Source organism: Acartia tonsa, chromosome 6 (assembly GCF_053477335.1).
Source record: "Acartia tonsa isolate MP-2025a chromosome 6, ASM5347733v1, whole genome shotgun sequence".
NCBI lineage: Eukaryota > Metazoa > Arthropoda > Copepoda > Calanoida > Acartiidae > Acartia > Acartia tonsa.
In genome coordinates this window covers 16,731,575-16,753,703 of record NC_137265.1, presented here as the reverse complement: position 1 = coordinate 16,753,703, position 22,129 = coordinate 16,731,575, and the positions used below count along the sequence as shown (strand labels likewise).

General features: G+C 30.6%; 2 protein-coding genes across 3 annotated transcripts in view; one reads left to right on the top strand and one right to left on the bottom strand.

Moving 5' to 3' along the window:
* Positions 1 to 324: 324 nt before the first annotated feature.
* On the top strand, positions 325 to 9,280 carry LOC145323288 (uncharacterized). Its single transcript, XM_080165716.1, has 9 exons — positions 325 to 370; positions 857 to 910; positions 1,357 to 1,448; positions 2,541 to 2,580; positions 3,106 to 3,188; positions 7,210 to 7,280; positions 7,801 to 7,874; positions 8,204 to 8,278; positions 8,747 to 9,280. Exons 1-9 carry the CDS (start codon positions 359 to 361, stop codon positions 8,822 to 8,824), a joined length of 579 nt encoding a protein of 192 aa, XP_080021842.1. The 5' UTR covers positions 325 to 358; the 3' UTR covers positions 8,825 to 9,280.
* A 3,637-nt stretch (positions 9,281 to 12,917) lies between these two features.
* The window catches only part of LOC145321988 (facilitated trehalose transporter Tret1-like), a 58,961-nt gene continuing 49,749 nt past the window's right edge, over positions 12,918 to 22,129 (bottom strand). For both annotated transcript variants that reach the window (XM_080163709.1, XM_080163710.1), the window contains exons 18-23: positions 21,135 to 21,221; positions 19,938 to 20,037; positions 19,437 to 19,530; positions 18,938 to 19,035; positions 15,415 to 15,545; positions 12,918 to 15,099 (exon numbers count right to left, since the gene is read on the bottom strand). In XM_080163709.1, coding sequence (XP_080019835.1) covers positions 14,956 to 15,099; positions 15,415 to 15,545; positions 18,938 to 19,035; positions 19,437 to 19,530; positions 19,938 to 20,037; positions 21,135 to 21,221 — 654 coding nt within the window. In that variant the 3' untranslated portion in view covers positions 12,918 to 14,955. The remainder of the gene's footprint in view (positions 15,100 to 15,414; positions 15,546 to 18,937; positions 19,036 to 19,436; positions 19,531 to 19,937; positions 20,038 to 21,134; positions 21,222 to 22,129) is intronic.

The following is a 22,129-nucleotide window of genomic DNA, read 5'->3' as shown; positions in this document are numbered from 1 at the left end:
GTTATCTAAGTTAGCAGAATATGATCTTTCTTGGGTTAAATCATCACTATCCTCCTATAATATAAAGTAGTAAGGTTTTTTGTCTAAAGCTAAAGATCTGAATAATCAATGAACTGATTTAAAAAAAACTTTAGGTAAGCTTCACTAAGGTCCAGAAATTGTTTAAGGCTATTCCATTTTCAGATTTAAATCTAGGGATGGTTTTAAGCTATTTTTCTATCCGCTTTCTTTGCTTTATATAGAGCTCCTAGAAGTTAGGGGCGCATTCACAAATATATCTAAAAAGAACCAATTAAAAATATTATTTAAGACTAAATTAATTACAGAATTCTCATAAGAACTACAGAAGAAAATCAAAATGAAGCTAAAGGTACTTTTTTATAATTAGATATTTTAATATAATCTTAAATATGACTAAAAACTACCAATTGTAATTTTGAAGTATCAAATTTTACAAAGGCTCTTATGTTTTTTATGTTTAGTAAAGGGTATTAACATATTTCTACATATATTTCTATCATATTTCTGATTTTATTTTACTGTCATCAGATAATATCTAACTAAACATATATTTTTGAAATGAATATCCGCTAGATTAGAAGTGGCTTTAGCCATACTAAAATATTATATATTATATCGAGTCCTATTGTTATTTTTTAAAACGAGTAATAAAATGAAAAACATAGAACTAATATTTTGTTTGCACTGGCCTTCTACCATCTAGAGCCAACCAAACTGAAATTACTCTCATGATTTTTCTTTTTACTATCTGCGGAAAGCTATAACTATAATACGATACAATGAATATAAATTTAGAAATAATTTGATATAAAATTAAGATTATTATTTTATTTAGATTTGTTTTACGCTGTTGATTACTATTGGACTAGCGAAGGCAGTTCCCATACAGGTAAACACATAAAATGAAAGCTAATTTTTTGGGCAGGTTTTAAGCCATTAATTTTATGTTAGGAATATAGAATTATTAGTATAAAGATGTGTTGGTATGCATAGCATGTCCTAGTAACTATAAAATGATGAAGCAGCTTACAGTACCTAATACAAATTACATCATACAATACAAATGACCAATTATAGGCCAGTAAAAATTTTACCATTGGTCAATATAAATGTATACTTGCCTATTATTGTTCATTTGTATTATATGACGTCCTTTTTTTATAAGGCACTATAATCTGCCTAAATCATAGAGCATCTTTGCTTCTAAAAAAGTAAATTGTAGAGTAGCTTTGTCACTAAAACATATTCTTAGCCACTTGATATTAAAGCTCTTTCATTTTAAGGCCAATTATTAAATACTTTATAGACCATTTTTGAGATTTAAATTTATTTCAGGAAAGAAATTCCGAGTTAGAAAAGTCAATTGTTAATGCTATAGTAGAAAAGTTGTCTCAGACATTGACAACCTACCTATCCGATAATACCAGGAACATCAAAATTTTATTTTTTAATATCGTAGCTACTTTATAACTATGGTGTTGTTCAATACAAAATTTTTTTCTGCATATCCATCAATAATCTTTCAGCTTCGCTACTTATGGATGTTGTCATCCTTGTTTTGATAAACACTTTTTGATCATAAAAACGTAAAAAATGTAGGCACGGCAGCTGGATTCCTAGAAGATCATACCTGGAACCTAAAATTGTCTGGGAAACTTATATTTCACCTATTTTTTTTCTATTTTGAACTATTTTAGTATTTTATCAATTTTAATGCTTTGCTCAATGCATAAAGCTTTGACAGTCAGAAACAGCAATTTAGAAATGATCTTGGGTGGCAAACAAGCTCAAATCGGAAATCTACCTATGTATTGTATATGTGTGGTCAAAAAAATCTTAATGGCTGCTCAACAATTTTAAGCATCGCTGCTTCCCAGACTTAATCTAATGTTTTATCTTTTTTTGGTAGCACACTTACTCTATAATCTTAGTATATGTTTGTTCGCCGCTAGGCGCATATTCCGATTTATTGGAAATGTATAATACCTTCCTCGTTTATTGAAACTTAAACACCTTAAAACGTATTTTCTTATTCGGTCTTTTATTTATATTATTTATTTATGCAAAAAATTAAATTAAGTCTATAAACTATTCATAATCTAGATAAAATTGCTTTTTATTGCGGCGCTACTATTAAACATGCATGTCCTTGTTTTAAGCAATTTTTATGGATTATTGTTTGTTTAGTGTATGCGTGGCATCTCAATAGTTAACATTCTCTCTCTGATAACTCACTTAACTAAATATAATATTAAAGGGTATAACCCTCTTGAGGGGCGTTTTTCGTTTTTTAACAGAAGCTTCACTTCTATTTCTAGCTTCTGCGGTGGTCTCTAACCCTGTGGGGCAATCACCTAACCTAGCCTAAAATAACCTCTAAAAAGCAACAGTAAAATTACGACAAATCGCCCCTTAAGAGGCGTTGCTACGAAATGGACTACTCCCAATATAATTAAGATTTTCTGTATAATTTTTTTTTCGGTTTATTACTTAGTTTTATTTACTAATTATGATGTTAGAAAAATGATGACGTCATCCTCAAGCTTAGATATGCAACAGGTAAGCCACTATTTACTCGTGACTGTAGCGGTAACATGTAGGTAGAACATTCGAACCACGTTAGGGAGGTGATTGTTTCGAATCATGATCTAAAATGCGCCATAAAGACGTTAAAATATGTATATACAGCAGTATTATGTCATGCAAGGGTCATAAAATCAAAGAGTCTGAAATAATTTCTTATCTCCTTAAGGCTAGGGGCGAATCAACTAGTAATTATAGTACTTGTCGAGAACTTGAAAAATATTAGCTCAAATTATTCAACTAAATTCTTATACTATTTAAATGAATGGATTTAATATTACTTGGATATGATCTTACACCAATTTATATTATACTCTAATAAAGTAAAACTCGTAGCTGGCGAAAGTGACGATCCAACACACCTACCATCTTTTACCCCAAACCCTCCCCTTCTATTGGATTAAACTGACCAATAAATGATGGCCATGTTAGCAACTTAAATTGACGACAACTTTTTCTCCTGTCATAATATCCTTTAATATTCTATATCCATTTTTCCAGGATAGATTTGCTTACACAGTTTGGTCAGAAGAAAATAAGAACTACATGGCAAGACAAGAACAAATGAATGCATTGGAAGATAGGTAAATAATTTGTCTAGGCATTACATCTTTACATCCTTATTATATAATGTAGTAAGATTTTTGTCTGTAGCTTAAGATTTCGATAGATACTTAAGTGGTTGAGTTCTTCATTTTATGGAAGTTTGCTAAAGGTTCAAGATGTTTTTAGGCTATTTAATTGTGATATCTAAGTTTGGTTTTAGGCTACTTTCCTTACTCCTTCAAATACGGAGTTGTCTGAAAGTGAAATTCACGATTTTATATAATTATACTAAGCTTATATCTATGATACAAAGTAGCTTGATGTCTGTCCGTCTGTCTGTCCCTTAAGATCTCGGTAACTACTGAACCGATCGAATTCAGGGAATATACCTACTGGTCCTGTGGTGGTTTTAGACTATTTTCTTGGGGGTTGGGACACCCCTAACCCCCCCAAAAACAAAAAAATCCTCCCCATTTTTTTTTCAGAAGATTTCTTTGGTCCTTTTTTTTCTTTTTTTTGCAGAAGATTTCCCTGGTCCTTTTATGAATTTCACCTTAATTTTTTTTATCACCTCTTGGGGCAAAGCCCTAGAGGCTAGGGGCGAAGCCGCTAGTTTATATAAAAGTAACAGGATGTCTCTGTATCTTATTTATAAAAAGTTGAAGGTCAAAGTTTCTTCAGATGAAATATCTATTCCCTGGCTACTTTCTTTGCTTTTATCTTTATTTGTATTGAAACTATTAAGAAACAATTTGTTAAATCCTAATGATGTAGTCCTTATGTATACACAATACTAATGAATAAGGTTATCAGCTGTCTTTACACATTACAGCCACTAAACTTTTTTTTACATTACTTTCAAAGAAAATAATAAATACCAAATTATAGCAACAGATCTTACTAATTAATTAACATATAGATTTATCCAATGTACAGAAGATTAGCGGGATGGTTTCAGAATATTTTTTCTGCATTCTCCCTTCTTATAAATTGCCCCTAGCTGCTAGGGTAACAACCTATAATACATAGTAGAATGATGTCTATCTGTCTGTCTTAAGCTTAAGATCTCAGTAACCACAGAACCGATTGTACTTTACTCTTATAGGTAGTAATATAGGTATTGATCCAGCGGTGGTTTTAAGCTATTAATATTTTTTTTTGGGGTGGGGGGAGGTTACCCCACCCTTCTGAAAGTGAAAAGTTACCCCGCCAAAATATTTTGAAATTAAAAAAAATTGCGCAAGTGATGGAATACCAAAGAATAGAAGGATTAATGTTTAAATAATGTTATACAACACCAATTAGTATGATTTATTCTTTATAACATGGATTTATTCAGGGATATAAAGGGATAAGACAATGACCGATAAATTGATGTATATACATCCCCAATGAGGATACACAAAATTACACTTTATTTAGGTCATAATTGGTGTTTGAAATGAATGAATAGTCAACAATGAACCAACCAATCAAAGGTCAATAAGGTCCCCAACGGTGTTAATCCGAAGAATAACACATCATAAAACTTTGGGGACTAGTATAATAAACAGCCTAATGTCCACTCCCTCCCTGAATGTATTCCATGGATAAAAGAGTATGATAATAAATATATTATATAATTAGTAGGATTTATACCAGGGATATAGGGGTATGAGCATATCATGATGTCACAGTGCCTTTGAAGGTGCTTTGACTTTAGTGTCAGAACCTAAATTGGGACATAGTGCATTTCATTACCTTAGGTTAGGTAACTTCATTTCACTTTTTAATAAAATCTAAAATGCAGCGGTTTTTGAGAAAATTAAATTTAAAAATTTTAAGTTCAATTTTCACCCACTATGAGTTACCGCATAATCATGACAAGAAAAGCAAAGATTTAAAATTTTGAACAACTTTGCTTTTATAAAGTCAGTCATAAAACCTCTCTATATATGATTTATTTAAGGCTGAATTTTCGTGACCTTAGCAAAGCAATTGATAAAAATGGCCATTAATTAACTTACTTCAGGACTGTTTTATGAAGAACTTTATAAAAGCAAAGTTGTTCAAAATTTTGAATAAATAATCTTTGCTTTTCTTGTCATGATTATGCGGTAACTCCTAGTGGGTGAAAATTGAACTTGAAATTTTTAAATTTAATTTTCTCAAAAACCGCTGCATTTTAGATTTTATTGAAAAGTGAAATGAAGTTACCTGACCTAGGGTAATGAAATGCACTATGTCCCAATTTAGGTTCTGACACAAAAGTCAAAGCACCTTCATTTGCACTGTGGATGTATTTTTTAGCGCTTGCAGCCCTAAGACGCATATTTCCACGTCATAAAAAAAATGTTGTAAAATAATTAACAGCAGAAATTTTTAAAGCCGAAGTTTGAAAAAAATGTTTTTGAGTTATTTATAAGAAAAGTACATTATTTCAACGAATTAAATTTATAAATCAGAAAGAAAAGCAAGTCAACAAATGAAATCTCTTTTATTAAATAAAAAAATGTTATTATAGGTATGAAATATATTTTATAGTGAAAGATAATTTAATTTTAAATTGCTAAACCCTAAATCCCTGTATTTTTATTAGAGGTATATAAAAAATTAAAAGCAAATATTCTTTTTTACAATCCCTAATGATTTTTATGTTTATTTAAGGTCTAATTTTTATATTAATGTAAGAATATTTCTTTCATAATAGTTATTTCTCGCATCGTATTATAAACATCTTTCCGCGGATATAAAATGTACAATTATGAGATTAAAACCAGTTTTTTAAGCCCCGGGGTGCCGAAGGCACGGGCTAAAAAAACTGGTTTTTATCTTATGATTGTACATTTTTATATTCGTAGAAAGCTGGATATAATACGATGCTAGACATAGTTTTTTCGTATAGAGGAGAACCGGTTTCTATATCCACCGGATTCGAATGAATACGAGAAAATAAAATTATATTAAATGGATTTAAACATTTTGAAATTTTGGCTCAACATAACAGATAGTTAAAGAAACGAACATTCACAAATGTAGAGTAACATAAAATTAAAATTATTTACAATAACATCATACTAACTGTTTTATTAATCGATAGGTTAATTCTATCATAAAATATAACATAACTTAGAGGGCGATTACATTAATTTATCATTCGTTGTCATATCCATGTAAACAAAATATTTTGTCTAAAAAAAATAATTATATTTTCATACCTGATTTTTCAAAAATGGAGCCCAAGAGAATTGTTTTGGTGCTTTCTTGTGCAAGTGGCAAGTTGATTACCTCTCCTTTTATTTTTAATAAAACGTAACCAATGAGAGAGATATGTTTTTTCCTATGCCCTTTACCTTGCGAGGCAACCCAAGAACCATTAAGCTAACCTAGCTAGAGCCTAAGGAACAAACAAAAAACTACTCCTACCAACGTTTTTAAATAAGATACATAAAAAAGCGATGTTTTCTTTTAATTAAAATATCCCTGTTTATATGACCTATTCGTCTTATTATAAATTCAATTATGCTGTGAATAAGCCTTGTTTACTTTCCACCATCGTACATATATGAGCAATAAACCTTGTATTTTAAGTATTAAAGTTTATATCCTAGGCTCGGCAGCTGCAATTGTGGTATTTAAGAAAGTTGTAAAAATCTCTGATATAATAACCAACTGCCGATTGCTAACAAAAAGCTGCGGCCTCGGCAGTTTAAATTTACGATTTTAAGATCAATTAAAATTAATACTTTTAATAGCACTCAAGCTCTATTTTTAAGTAAAAAAAGTTTTAAAAATACTTGTTTATAATTTTTTACTATGGCGCCTTGAGAAAAAGAGAGGCTGCCGAGCCCACTGTTTTATCTTGTGTCAAATTTAAAGTCTGTAAAAGATAAATTGTTTCATTAAGAAACATTTATTTAGATTTGTTTTATTTCCCTAATAAGAGAGAGGACAATGGACTTAAATTTAAACTAGTACCAAAAGTTTGTAAACACGTTTACACAGTCTTTGGCTTTTAATTTTCACATTCAATAATTTTCACATTTTGATCTCTATTGAATGACTATTATTAATTCTTAGTGTCTCTGGTAGCTATGAGTATATAGATCCATATGGAGACCTTGTGGTTGTTCAATATTCAGCAGGTCCAGGTAAGATAAGCTGGTAGCCAGGAGTATATAGATCCATATGGAGACCTTGTGGTTGTTCAATATTCAGCAGGTCCAGGTAAGATAAGCTAGTAACTATGAGTATATAGATCCATATGGAGACCTTTTGGTTGTTCAATATTCAGCAGGTCCAGGTAAGCTAAGCTGGTAGCCCGGAGTATATATGTAGATCCATATGGAGACCTTGTAGTTGTCCAATATTCAGCAGGTCCAGGTAAGATAAGCTGGTAGCCCGGAGTAAATAGATCCATATGGAGATCTTGTAGTTGTTCAATATTCAGCAGGTCCAGGTAAGATAAAGCTGGCTAGGGGATCTTGAATGACATACAGACATATAAACAGACAGAAAGGCCTTCAAGTAAACATTATGTTACTTTTTTTTTATATCGGATGACAGTTAATTAACATTAAAGTAACTACTCTACAATTCAAGAATGTCAGTCTGCCTGTCCGTTTTTCGGTCTTTATTTGGAATGTATTCATGTACTTTGTATTGTTGTAGATGGCTACAAAGAATCACGTACAGCTGTGCCTAACGTACTGGACACTCTTATTGACACACTACACAACACCCAGGTACGTATTGGGAGGGTGGGTTTACTGAAATTTAAATTACATTAACACCCATAGTTTTATAGCCATGCCGCCTAATCTACATTTTCCTGAAAACTTTGGGTAAAATGATTAAATCTTGATTGGTTGGATCAAACTATCAGTATCTAAACTTTTTAACCAATAATTTATAGATTCTCAATATCTTAATTACTTTGCTTATTTGTTCTTTTATGGTTTTATTTTTAAAAGCTGAAAAAAGACAAAACGTTTCTGTATTTCTTTCATTGAATAAATATTTTCAAGATCTTTAAATAAAGTTCTGAATTCTCATGATGAAAACTAATTATTAGGATGGACAAGTGATTGATTCCAGCGTGGGTGTGGCAGATGTCCCCTCCAGTCAGTTTGGAGCATTTCCAGTTCAGGTATCCTTATATAAAAAACACAGGGTCTCTATATGTCTGTCTGCATTGAATGATCTCGCCAACCGTTAAACCGATATGGTCCTCCTTTACAATGGAACTTCTTATAGGTCCTTGGAAGGTTTATAACTATTTTGAAGGTGTACCTCCCACCCCCTTAAGACACTTAGGGGCATATCCGCTAGTCTTCTGGACAAGAGTTGTGCAAACAAAGGGTTAGTTGTCTGAATCTAATACCTGAAAGGGTGGTACTGCAACATGTTTAGTTAAAATAGATAATACCCTTAGAGTCATGGACGTTAAAGATCATTTAAAGCGCGGCTATGAATGTTTTTAGGCCTATTACAATAGCCTTGCTTTTCCAATCTTATCAGAAATATATAGCTCTGAAAATCTCTTAACTCTCTTTTTGGCATAATTTTAAAATTAATTAATAAAGATTTTGTACAAATTTTTGTACTTCTTTTTTAGGAATCTGTTCAAGTAATTCAGAGTGTAAACCGTCCTATAGATGCTATTATAATAGAAGCTAAGAACACAAAACAGTAAAATAAAACTAAAAAACATAAAAAAAGTAAATGATCCAATCGAGATTTATTTTCTTATTATTTGTAACTATGAGAGTAGTCCCTTTCGTGGCAACGCCCCTTAAGGAGCGATTCGTCGTATTTTGAAAATGGCTTTTTATAGGTTATTTTTGGTTAGGTTAGGTTATATTGGGTTAGGTGATTTCCCAACAGGGTTAGGCAATTGACCCCGCAGATTTAGAGCCCCCCACAGGGGCTAGAAATAGGAGAAAAGCTACTATGAAAAATACGAAGAATCGCCCCTTATGGTGCGTTGCCACGAAAGGGACTATACCCGTAATTATAGTTTAATTTTGCTATTTTAATACATTTTTTCAAGCTGTTATTATTAACAAAAAAATCTTCTAACTTTGAATTCTTTTGACAAGGCAGTAAGCTATAAAAATTGGAAAGATTTTTAATGAATATAATAGATCTGCATAAAATTTTAAGGAATTTTTAAAAAATTCGTTTTTTGTATAATTCTTTATCTATAAGCGCAAATACTAATTAAGTTAAATAATTTTGACATCTGTGATTGGTGGATCGAAAACTATCTGCGCCCTGATTGGAGAAGCTTAAGTGACGTACATCATTCAACCAATTAGAGCGCAGGTAGTTTCCAATCCACCTATCCTATTGGTCAAAATTTATTAACTTAAATTGGATTTGCGCTTTTAAATAATGAATTATATAAAAAACGAATTTTATAAAAAAAATCCTTAAAATTTTATGCAGATTTCAAATCTATTATATTCATTAAAATTCTTTCCAATTTTTATAGCTTACAAGGCAGCTAACATAATAACTAAATTATTGATTTTTAAACAAGGATGACAACATCCATTTGTAGCGAGGCACAAATAAACATTGTATAAACGGAAAAAGTGAGTTATAAAGCAGATGTTCAATTGACAGTACAAAGAAAATATTACAGATGAACACAGTAATAGTGTCGGACTGATTATGACGTAACAAAAAAAATTCGCCAATGAGAGGCCGCTATTGACCAATGGTAAAATTTATAGTGGCCTCTCATTAGCTAATTTTTTTTGTTACGTCATAATCAGTCAGACACTATTACTGTGTTCATTACAGATATGAAAAAAAACCTTAAGAAAACGAAACCTTTGAAATTTATAAAATGTATAGACTTGATGCACAGATGCCATCGGAATCCCCAATGAAAATTTCAGCTGTCTATCTTCAATAGTAGCCGAGAAAATTTCGCTTCCTTCGTAGAGTTACAGACAGATGCAGTGAATTATAGAGTAGCCTCATTTCTTATACATTGTCATAGTTTATATCCGGATTTAACAATAATAAATTTCTCTGTCGAAAATCAAACCTGCACCGATTTAAATTTTAATTTTTATAAAAGATTTAATTATCAGGAAACAAGGATGACAACATCCATAAGTAGCAAAGTTAAAAAATTCTGGATGGACATTCGGAAATATTAAACTAAAATACATCACAAAACCTTCTAAATATGATATTGTGAAAATCTATGAATCGATCTAGCACCCCAATCAATAGGGAAATCTTAATGAAGCTGCATAGAAGTTTGCAGAATTTGAATGTATTCAATCCCTGAAAATCTTGAATAGGAGGCGAGAAAATCAAGAAAACAAAAAAATCTAGGAATCGATCTAGCACCCCGTTTAATAGGCGAATCTTAATGAAACTTGGTGAAAATATGAAGAATATAATTTTATCAAATACCTTAAAATTTCAGCCGTCTAGAAAATTATGAAAACTTATAAATCTAGGGATCGAACTAGCATCTAGCATTCCAACCAATAAGCATATCTCGATGAAACTTCGTAGAAGTTTGAAGAATTTAAATTAATCTCTGAAAATTTCAGCCATCTATCTTGAGTAGGAGTCGAGAAAGTCAAGAGAACTAAAAAAAAATAGGAATCGATCTAGCACCCCAATTAATGAACGAATCTTAATGAAACTTGATGAAAATATGAATATAATTTTAATTAATCCCTTGAACAGGAGCCGAGAAAATCACGTTTCCCCCAAAACGTTTCAGATGGAAGGACAGACGGACATTTCAAATTATAGAGCAGCTTCGCTACTAAACACGAATATATGAATATTTTTATAATTGAATAACCTTTAAGTATACTAAATAATTGATGTAATTATGTTAATAATGAACAAAAGGTGTAATCATTTTGATTTTTATTATTACCTTTTTTTCATTATTGTGTAATAAAATATGTAATAAAAAACGTTACTAATAGAATGTATGAAGTTTTTTTTATTCATTTTATAGTTATGTAATCTATTTAATCTATCATACCCTGTGAACCAATGCAGGTTTATTAACTAAAGATCTGTACAGCAATTTTCTTATAGACCCTTGGAAGATTTACAGAAAGTTGCGTTGGCTATGTATGTTGTAGACAGCTTTATTTCGGATAGTAAGTTGAAAAATTATAAGATATTAAAGTAATGATTTTTATTTTATTATTCGTAGCAAATTGTTTAAAATACGATCGGTTCTTATCCAGCAGATTTTTAACGGTTTCAAAGCAATCGTCAAAAGATTTATAAAACATTCAGAGTCTCATTATTCCTTCAGTCTTTTTGTTAATTTATAAAAAACTATGAAGACAATATCGAAGCACAAAAAATTAGGAATGGAATTACTAAAAGTTCACTTAAAGAGCAAATGATCAATGTTCATAATTAAAGAATAACTGTATAGAAATCACGAAACATCCACATTTGTTGTTATATTTATAACTTTGTATTAGGACTGATATACCGACGAACAATTATATACTAAATCTACCTTGGTATACAAAATTATCAAAAAAATCAACCGTCTTTATTGAATAGTAGCCGAAAAAACACATTTCCCAAAAGCGTTACGGTCTTACAAACTGACTGCCGAACGGACAGACAAAATAAACTACAGAGTATCTTAGCTATTAAAAACAAAAATTCCAAGTTTGTGTACCTAAAATTTAACCTACTCTTGTAAAAATCGATATAAGTAGATTTTAATTGACAGATTTAAAACACTCGTCTCCTGGAACAGATGAATTATTTTTATTTCATTTCTTTAAAACACAAGGATGACAACATCCATAAAAGCGAAGCACTTAAACGGTATGACAAACGGACATTATCACTTGTATTTTGTCAGAACTGAATAAGCAGAATATAAATGTATAAGAGTCGAAGCAAAATTATAAGTAAATTTGTTGAAAAACTGCTTGATACAGGTTAATGTTTATGGACGTACTTACCTTTTTAGGACTTGATTATAGAGTTGCTTCGCGTACAATATTGTACTTTGTTGTCCCAGGAATCAGTATACGAAAAATCAGATCAATATGATAATTAAATCACATAAAAATTTGTTGCTAAAAAAGTAAAAAAATCAACATGTTAAAAATGGACGTACGGACATTCTGGTAATCATTATAGAGTTGCTACGCTTTCTAAATCGTACCTATCTACTACAGGAATCACCATGCAAAATCGATAGGACAATTCTAACATGCCTAAATTAATGAAAAAAGCTCTCCGTTACAGACGTACGGACGGACGAAACGACCCTAATTATAGAAAAGCTTAGCTTTTAATAACCTTTTGTCTTTTTAAAACGCTTTTCTATAATTAAGGATCGGCCCGTCCGTATGTAACGTTAGGTCACGTTTAGAAATGTAAGTTAATTTAGACATGTTGAAATTGTCTTATCGATTTCAAACTTTGCACATATTCCTTTAACAGTTAGGTATGATTTGGAATTCGCAGCAACTCTACAATTAATGCAAGAATTTCCATACGTCCATTTAAGTCAAGGTAATTTTTGGCTTTGTTTGACAAAAATTGATATAATATATATCTGATTTATGAAATACCGATTTCTAGGACAACAAAATACAATTTTATAAGCAAAGCATCTCTATAATAATTCAAGTCTTAAGTTGTAAGTATGTCCTTTTACATTGTGAAGAAGTTACAGACAGACGGACAGAATCTAATTATAAGGTAGCTGCACTTCAAACAAAAGATACAAGTAAAAAATGTAAGCAATAAAACCAGGATAGGTCTTTTTACTACATTTATTTTATCTTGTACTCATATAATTATATATATATAACTTGTATTAAAACACATTAATAATATTATTTTATTTCTTCAAAATTCAACCTAGATTTCACTCTACAACCTTTAAAGTCTTACCATTACTTAGCTAAAATGTTCGACTTAATTAAATTTCAGAATTTTTAAAAATATTATTTTGAAAGGTTACATTTAAGACACAATTTTAAAAATATAGCAGTAATTAAAAGTTATAGAACAACTAATAAGCTCGTAAGTTTATTTGCTTTTTAATTTCAAAATAAAATAAAAATCGATATCAGAAAGTTTGGACAAAATACATATAGTTTCAAAAGCAGACGATTAAAGCATCTATAGTATTAAGGATTTTTTAAATTTTAAATACCAAGGATAAGAGCAACCATATAAGGTGCATTGAAAAAAAAAACAAAAAAATAAGGATGGCAACATCCAATCCATTAGTAGCGAATCGCAAAAAATAAAATCTTTGAAAAAAAAGGCTGTTTGAGCCATAGCGACAGAAAGACAGACAAAACTACTCATAGACTAATAAGTAAGACGAATGGTTAACGGACCCAACATGTAAAATCCTCAGAATGAAAAACTCAAGGCATCAAACTTTTAAATTTATTCAACGTTTCGAGGGCAAAACTGCCCTCATCATCAGGAATTTTTTTCGTCCATGTACATTATTAACAAAACACAAATTGAAATAGACTAGAAGTGCCCAGGTTAAAGGAAAATTTCATCCGAGAAATGCATATTTCCCCAATAGTGTAAGGGACTGACTGATGTATGGACTAACTGACAGACAAAGTGAATAATAGAGTAGCTTCGCTACTATTAAGACAATAAAAGTTGATTATTTTTTTTTTATAAAATTACGTGATTGTTATTATCCTGATATGTAGGTACATTTTAAAATGACTTTGGCCATTAAACTTCACTAGATTAAAATTTACACTTAAAAATTATTGTTTCTTGTCATACTATTAATAATAACCAGTGTGGAAAATGAGTTGATTAATTTTCAATAAAGCTTTCATTAGACTTTGTTTTTTATTAATTGGACTTTCTTATATAGAAAATTTACTAATAACTTTTTTGCTTTTATAGATTAAAAATGATAAAATGGATAAATTTGCCATATTTTAATACATTTTAAGGTGATATAAAAATTATCATCTTAATTAGATGATAATCCACTCAAACTCCACACTAATGTAAACTAAAACATATTATTATACAGAACGAGGTTTTAAAAAAAAGTAAATACTTTTTAAAGATATTAAAATACACTTTTTACACATTATACATATATTTTTTTCACAACCTTGGTATAATTATACATTTAATTTTTTATACTGATTTGTCATGAATTTGACACGTCAAAAAATTATTAACTTCTCTGAAATTTAATAAAAAAAGATAATAAATATTTTGTAAAATTTATTTAAAAAAAACATAATTATTAGCCTTACAAACTAAAAAAAAAGATTAAACCATAAGTATAAGATCAGCCATGTTTAACGAAAAGATTAAATTGTAGTTAAAATAATTATTTATCGCATCATCTCATAGACAGCTTTCCGCGAATATTAAAATGAAAAATTGTGAGATTGAATTCAGTTTGTTATGATTTTCATTTTAATGTTCGTGGAAAACTGCCAGTAATAAGATGCTATATATGATTTTTAAATATGGCTGAGATCCGTTTCTAATCCTGCGGATATAGATTGGTTTCGAAGCCATACTGAAAAATACGTTGGATAAAATGCAAAGCCAATGCAATTAATGCTTAAGCCAATCAAAATTCGTTTTGATAACAACTCTAAATTTCTTATATAAACATAAACTATAGGAATTGTAGGCTTAAAAAATACTACTAAGTTTAACAAGATGTCTTTTCCTATTAATTATGATTTAAATTAATAATGTACCTAATGAAATGAAATATAACTACAATGAAATAAAAAATAAATAAAAAATAATATTTACAGAAACTAAAGTTCAAAATTTTTATTTTTTACTTTCCTCTTTCTTGAGAACTGTCTTGTACTTTGATTCATCATATAATTGGTAGAGCCTGTTGACCGCCAGGTTGGACTGTTCAGCTGCTTTGTCCGCACAAAATATTATTGGGTCGCGCATTTTTGTTGGGCCCTAATATTGAAAAATTAATTATTCTGGTAATTTGATGATTTTAGAGTGAGGTAAGCCTAGTGGGGGGGGGGGGGGGTGATACAGACGTTTCCTAACAAATTGAAATAATTTCAGCAGTAGCCCCAGACTTAAATATTAATCAGATACCCAACGTTTTTATAAGCAACAGCATCTTATCGTTTGCTCAAAAACTGGTGGTACTTTTCATTGTGTTTTATTCATTGGTTTGTAATTTTGTTTATTATCATTGGGAATGTACTTTAACTTATCGTCAACTGTCTTATCCTTTAATATAAATAAAAAAAAATAATTTACCTGCTTCTTTTCCGAGTCGTTCATGCCTCCCTCTTTGATTTGTGTAATCCTATCCCGGCGGGCGTAATGCATGAGAACCATCCATTGTAATTTCTCCCCCTCAGTATCTGCCTCCAGCTGGAAGGTTTTCACTGAAATAAAACATAAAATTAAATTTTATTAATGTACAAAAATTTATACAGAAATATTAGTTGTTTAATTGTTCTCTTTTCTATTAAAATACTTTTTGACCATGAACCAATTGGGTCCTTATTTTCTTCATTTGCTTCTAAATTTAATAACCTTTGTTTAAAGGTATCATTTTGTCTTTCGAATATTTGTATGGATTTATGGTTATGACATTGGATTTAAAATATTTCATTTTGCTTGTTAATTCTATTTTACAACATAACTTCCCATAAAAAATTTCCCATAGAAAAAATATCCCTTTATATATAATTATCTTTGTTTTAAAACGTACAGATTACTTAGACTTTGAATAATACGGATTATAAGAAAGATAATGCAGTAGTTAAATATGTGTATTTTAGACTTAAGCAAAGCGTTTGATTGTATAACACATAATTTTTAGATAACTAACAATGAGTTATAATGTTCATTTTAAATTTACAAAATAGTATACATTTTATAAATTTAAAACCTTATATATAAAGATTTTATAAAAAAATAGTACCATGCTAAACACTCATTCATAAGCTTCAGACAAAAAAACTCACTATCTATAATACTAAGTAGCTTGATGTCCGTCCGTCCGTCTGAAGCTTAAGATCTCGGTAACCACTGAACCGATTGGATTCTACTCTTCAGGGAATATACCTACAGGTCCTGTGGTGGTTTTAGGCTTTTTTCTTGGGGGGTGGGACACCCCCAACACCCCAAAAAACAAACCCCCTCCCCATTTTTTTTGCAGAACATTTCCTTGGTCCTTTTTTTATCAGAACATTTCCATGGTCCTTTTTTTCCCTGGTCCTTTTACGAATTTCGTTTTAATTTTTTTTATCACCTCTTGGGGCAAAGCCCCTAGAGGCTAGGGGCGAAGCCGCTAGTATTAAATAATAGAACATTTACTGAGTATATCTCTATTTAGTTACTCTATTCCCTACTTAAGATTCAAGTGGATATATAAATAAAAAAAGATAATGAATATTGGTTGCATTATCCCTTAAAAGTTATTCTTTTGCCTAATACCATCCCTCTAAAAAATGTATGTGTACGTGTGTTAGTCTATGAAAAAAGTACCTACGAAAATTGAAAAAAGTTTTCTGTGTGTGTTTTTAAAAATGAAAAATCATTTTCAAAAGGCAAAATAGAAAGATTAAGAGTTGTTTATCCCCCTCAAAAAATTAACCTCCCTATTTCCCCTCCCTCCTCCCTCCCATTAAAAAGCTTGAAAGTCCTTGATCGTTTCGTACAATACTTTATTTAAATTAAAAGTAAAAGTATTTTAAAATAACAGAAAGGGTATTTAAAAGTATGTAAGTATCTAAAAATTTGAGAATTTTTAATAAAAGAATTTTCAAAAATAATATTTAGCACGGCTAACTTACAATCGATTCAACGATTCCATTTTTTAAGAACTAACATCTGTTTAATGAAAATAAGATGAAATAATTTTGTTATCATTGCTTAATTGTTTTTTTTATTGCTAGGTGTACTTGAGTAAAAGTTATGTTAAAATAGGGAGCAAGACTATAGGGGTCATATTAAGAAATAGTATATTGCTTGAATATCGAATACTAACCGAGTCAAGTGAGATAAAACAAAAAAATCTTTATAAATAGTATTTTATTCATGGACAAATACAGACCCGTTTAAGACTCATATAAGGAAACAAATTGTGAAAAATGTTTTAAAATGTATGTACTTTTTTGGGGCTTATAATATTTAAATGATTTTCTGTACCACGGTTTATATAAGTTCTGTAAAATACATTTGTAGGTTTTTTTTGATATTTGATAAGGTCTACCGTAAACGTGTACTGTTTAGCAAGCTGCAACTAGAGTTAGTGTTGCTAAGCTTTATAAAACACAATGCAAACCACACAGTGCATTGTAATTAGTATTCTGTAAGATTTACTGTATAATCTTTTTACCTTGTATCCAACCATTCTGTACCTTTATTGATTTTGTACAGCGAGTCATTTCTATTATTTACTTATGGTGGTTAGTTAAAAGTACAGCTTATTAGGTATAGAAACAAAGTGTTCACTAATGATTTTTTAAATTTTATGTCGACTAAATGAAACTTGATTTCCTAGAGCTTAATTTCGAACAATTTTATAAAAAAATCTCTAAATAGTTTTAAAAGAAAAACTAATATTTTTAATATTTTGGGTCAATTAAATTGGTTTGCGCCTCCAGCATCTAAAATGAAACATTGAAAGGGGTAAGAACGGGGCAAAAATAGCTGAAAACTAGCCCAAACTTATATTTAACAATAAAACAGCCCAAAACAATCCCAGGGGCTATGTGAAGCTTCCCTAAAACCAAATATTCAAGCAGTTCAGTTGTTATTGAAATATTAGGCTTCATACAAAAACAAATCATACTACTATTTATAATAGGATAAGCCACGCAAAAAAAATGGATAATTTTTCCTTGATTTTAGGCTTTATATGCATTTTATTCTTCAGTATATGTACAAATAAAAAATAGGGAAAATCATCTAAAATGTACAATTTTATTTATGTATATATTTTAATAATACAAAAAAATAATATCCAAATTTAAAAACTAATCAATTGTTATTATAGCGTTATGTCCTTAATTCATTCGTAGGAATGTTTGAAAATTTTTTTTGAGGGTGTATTTTTTTCACTGTTGATGAAATGGGTACCTTCCCCAAAAATAGTTAGAAACATTCCCAGAACCTAAAAGGAGGACTATATCAGTTCCGCGAGCAGCGAGATTCTTTGAACACACTAAGAGACACCCTGTTACTTTTGTATAAGAAGGGTAATAGTTTCTCATATAATATTTTAGTTGAACGCTTGCTCATTTTGTTGTAATGTAAAATATTGATAGCTTTTTGCGCCACCTAAAAAGTTGTCCTTGTTGATTTGAAAATATTTTTAGTAGCGGAGCTACTCTACAGTTCGAAATGGCCGTCCTGGTGTCCGTCTGTCTTTCCGTCCGTAAGATCCGGAATTGAGTAAACGTATTTCCCTGGCATCCTTTTAGTATTTTTGGTGCTTTGTCATCCTTGTTTATCTCAATTTGATTAAATAAAAATCTTGTGTTCCAAATAAAAATATTTGTAATGTCTCGTGTTTCTGAGATTAAATAATTTATTGGAATGAGGCAAATTACTTGAATAAGTAAATAAACATATCAGTTACACTACAAACCTTTCTTTGTACTTTAATTGGTTTTAAAAATCAAACTGCTCATCCAATATTGTACCAGAAAACATTAAGATATAGGGTTTATAAATATATCGGTTCAGCTGTTTACTAGAGCCTTCGCTACAGACAGACACACACACACACATAGGCATTATATTACTTGTATATAAGGATCGTTACCTGGTGTTATAATTTTCCAGGAGTTAGTATCTTTGATATCTTCTATCTGAATGTTTTCAAGCAGCAGCTGTCTTTGCCGAATATAATTCAGATTTTCCCTAAAAATAAATCAGACTTATTAATCATTTTTAGCTTATTTTTTTGCAATATCTCTAGTTAGCCGCTATAATTTAAATATGAGAAAAATATTTGTTGTCCAATATCTTCAGGATATGAAAATGGACGATAAATTGATTTACATCACTGGGCCTCTAATACGATTATTGAGTTCTTCAGATTAAAATTATTGGCGGATAAGTTTGCACTAAAGGTTTGAACAACCCAATGACGATTTGATAAAAGCCAACGAATTGGAGATCGTGTTCATAAACCTTGGGCACTTGTTCCCGTCCTATGGATACATGCATATTTAAGATATTGCCATGAAAAAACATTTCTAAGTTTACATATTATTCACTGAATTAGAAACTAAAATCCTAACTAATTTATATTCATTTACCTCAAAACAGTTCCCCACATGAGAGAATCATTGAAGAGAAAGAAATGTCTTCGCTTTACTTTGGATTTACAACTCTTTGTCAGAATTCCTTCGGCTAAAATATATGGCAAAAAGTTAGTTTGTTCATCATTATTGCAGCCAAAACTATGTTCATAAGTAATGCAGCAAAAACCCATAGACCCTTAAGGCAAAATAGTCAGCATCCGTGATTCTAAAAATGTAATTCAAATATTGCCAAAAATGTACATTTTGTTAAGGTAAACTCGGGTGCGAGAAATAAAGTAGGTTTGTAAAAGAAAGTTTTTGCTTAGAATTGTTTGTTAAGTGAGCTAAAAAAAAAATAAACCAGTTACAGAAAAAAATACATTGATTGAGCCTACTTATGTTTGAGCTACAAGCAAAGGTGTATACACTCTGAAATACACCAAAACTAAAAAAGTTTGGAAAATATACGCCACTGGCTACGGGCGTAATAATAATTATATCAATATAAAATCTTACCAAGCAAAATTTTTTGTTGATTAAGAATATCTCTGCCCGCTGTACCAAAACAATTTTGTATCATCCGTATCCTGCCCCTACTGTCCTCACTTGTTGGCACCTAAAATATGCATGTTTGTAAATTATACTGGTACACAACTGGTAACTCTCAATGGATGACTCAAAAAATTTGGATACACATAATTGATCTTATTGGTTAGTTCTGAACTAGTAGTGGACTAAAATTAATTATGTCTGTATGTCCTAACTTACGTTCATTGTAATGTATTTTATAAACTTTCCATAATTTCACGCGTCTGGCTATGCAATGCAGCATTTACTTATGATACAGTGTGAGCTGGAAAAAACTTACCCAACAACTAGCAAACTTTTAAATATTTTTTTTATCGCATTGTATTATAGTCAACTTTCCGCGGAGAGTAAAATAACAAAATAAAAGATTAATTACCTACAGTTTTGTTCGCTCTAAACAGCCAAAGACAAAGGCTAACAAAACCATGTATTAATATTATCCATTTTAATATATTGTTCGTAGAAAATTTACTATAAAACAACAATCTACATGATCTTTCGTATAGCTTAGAACCGATTCTAATCCAGCGGATATTAAACAGTTTCGAAGCCATGCTGGACAATTGCTTACCACTAGATCACCATTAGAAAGAAAGTGTGCTAGAAATTATTTGACACTGGCTGGAAGAATCACTTACCACTAGATCACCATTAGAAAGAAAGTGTGCTAGAAATTATTTGACACTGGCTGGAAGAATCACTTACCACTAGATCACCATTAGAAAGAAAGTGTGTGTAGAAATTCGTTGACACTGGCTGGAAGAATCACTTACCACTAGATCCCCATTAGAAAGAAAGTGTGCGTAGAAATTAGTTGACACTGGCTGGAAAATTAATCACTTACCACTAGATCCCCATTAGAAAGAAAGTGTGCGTAGAAATTAGTTGACACTGGCTGGAAAATTAATCACTTACCACTAGATCCCCATTAGAAAGAAAGTGTGCGTAGAAATTAGTTGACACTGGCTGGAAGAATCACTTACCACTAGATCCCCATTAGAAAGAAAGTGTGCGTAGAAATTAGTTGACACTGGCTGGAAAATTAATCACTTACCACTAGATCCCCATTAGAAAGAAAGTGTGCGTAGAAATTAGTTGACACTGGCTGGAAAATTAATCACTTACCACTAGATCACCATTAGAAAGGAAGTGTGCGTAGAAATTAGTTGACACTGGCTGGAAGAATCCTCCAACCTGATCCAAACTCACGTCCTGAAAATTAGTAAACATGTAGGTATATTAAGTTGGTATGATTAAGCAATAACAGTGCAAATGGATAAAGAATACGTGGATATTGTGAGAGAATTTTTCATACCGTAATAAAATGTTTCTCCCAGTTGGCTAATATAAGAATAACCCCCCACCCCCAGCCTTATGACTTAACCCCATTCCCTCCCCTAACCATGGGGAAACGTATTGGCCAATATCTTAGGACTATAAAAGCAACCTAAAGAGACGACTAAAATTACCCTGTCATTTTGATTTTCTTTCAATGTTTGGAGTACAGCTTAAATATATATAACCATAAAAAAACGCAGGGAGGAATGGAATATTAGGCTCAAAACTAAACCATTACCTATAGTTTTATAAAAACAAACATTATCTTATTTGTTAGCTCTTAAACTTTTGCTAATTTTGATTGGTTAGTTCAAAATGTTTCAATTCAATAATTCAATTTCGAAAGGGTTATTTTGTTTATCATCATAGGGGTTGTAAAACAATTTATTGGCCATTGTCTTATCCCTTAGGTCCCTGCAAACAATGTAAGATCATTCTAGACATTTCTAATTATAATTTTTTTATTGAATAAACCAAATATTGACTTTGCTACATACTAATTGTATTTCTAGTTACAATGCTACTCAAAAAGTCATTTTTGTCAACATGTCTGTCTCACTTAACCTTAAAAGGGCTTTAAATCAGAACTTGGCAGTCGCGGCTAAGCTTTTATATTAACCCATTTGAGTGATTTGAATATCATTTTGAAAAGAGGGATTGCCATATTTAGGCAATGCTTAGACTTTCAGCTTGTAGAAGGTTGATTACTCTGAGGCTTACATTCTTACTTTTCTTTTACAAAATGCTGTCTGAAGTTAAATGTGATTTATTTCTTCTTAAAT

Coding starts and splice junctions, on each gene's coding strand:
- LOC145323288 (XM_080165716.1), top strand. Junction 911..1,356: donor CGAAGGCAGTTCCCATACAG/GTAAACACATAA, acceptor AATTTATTTCAG/GAAAGAAATTCCGAGTTAGA. Junction 7,875..8,203: donor ACACACTACACAACACCCAG/GTACGTATTGGG, acceptor ACTAATTATTAG/GATGGACAAGTGATTGATTC.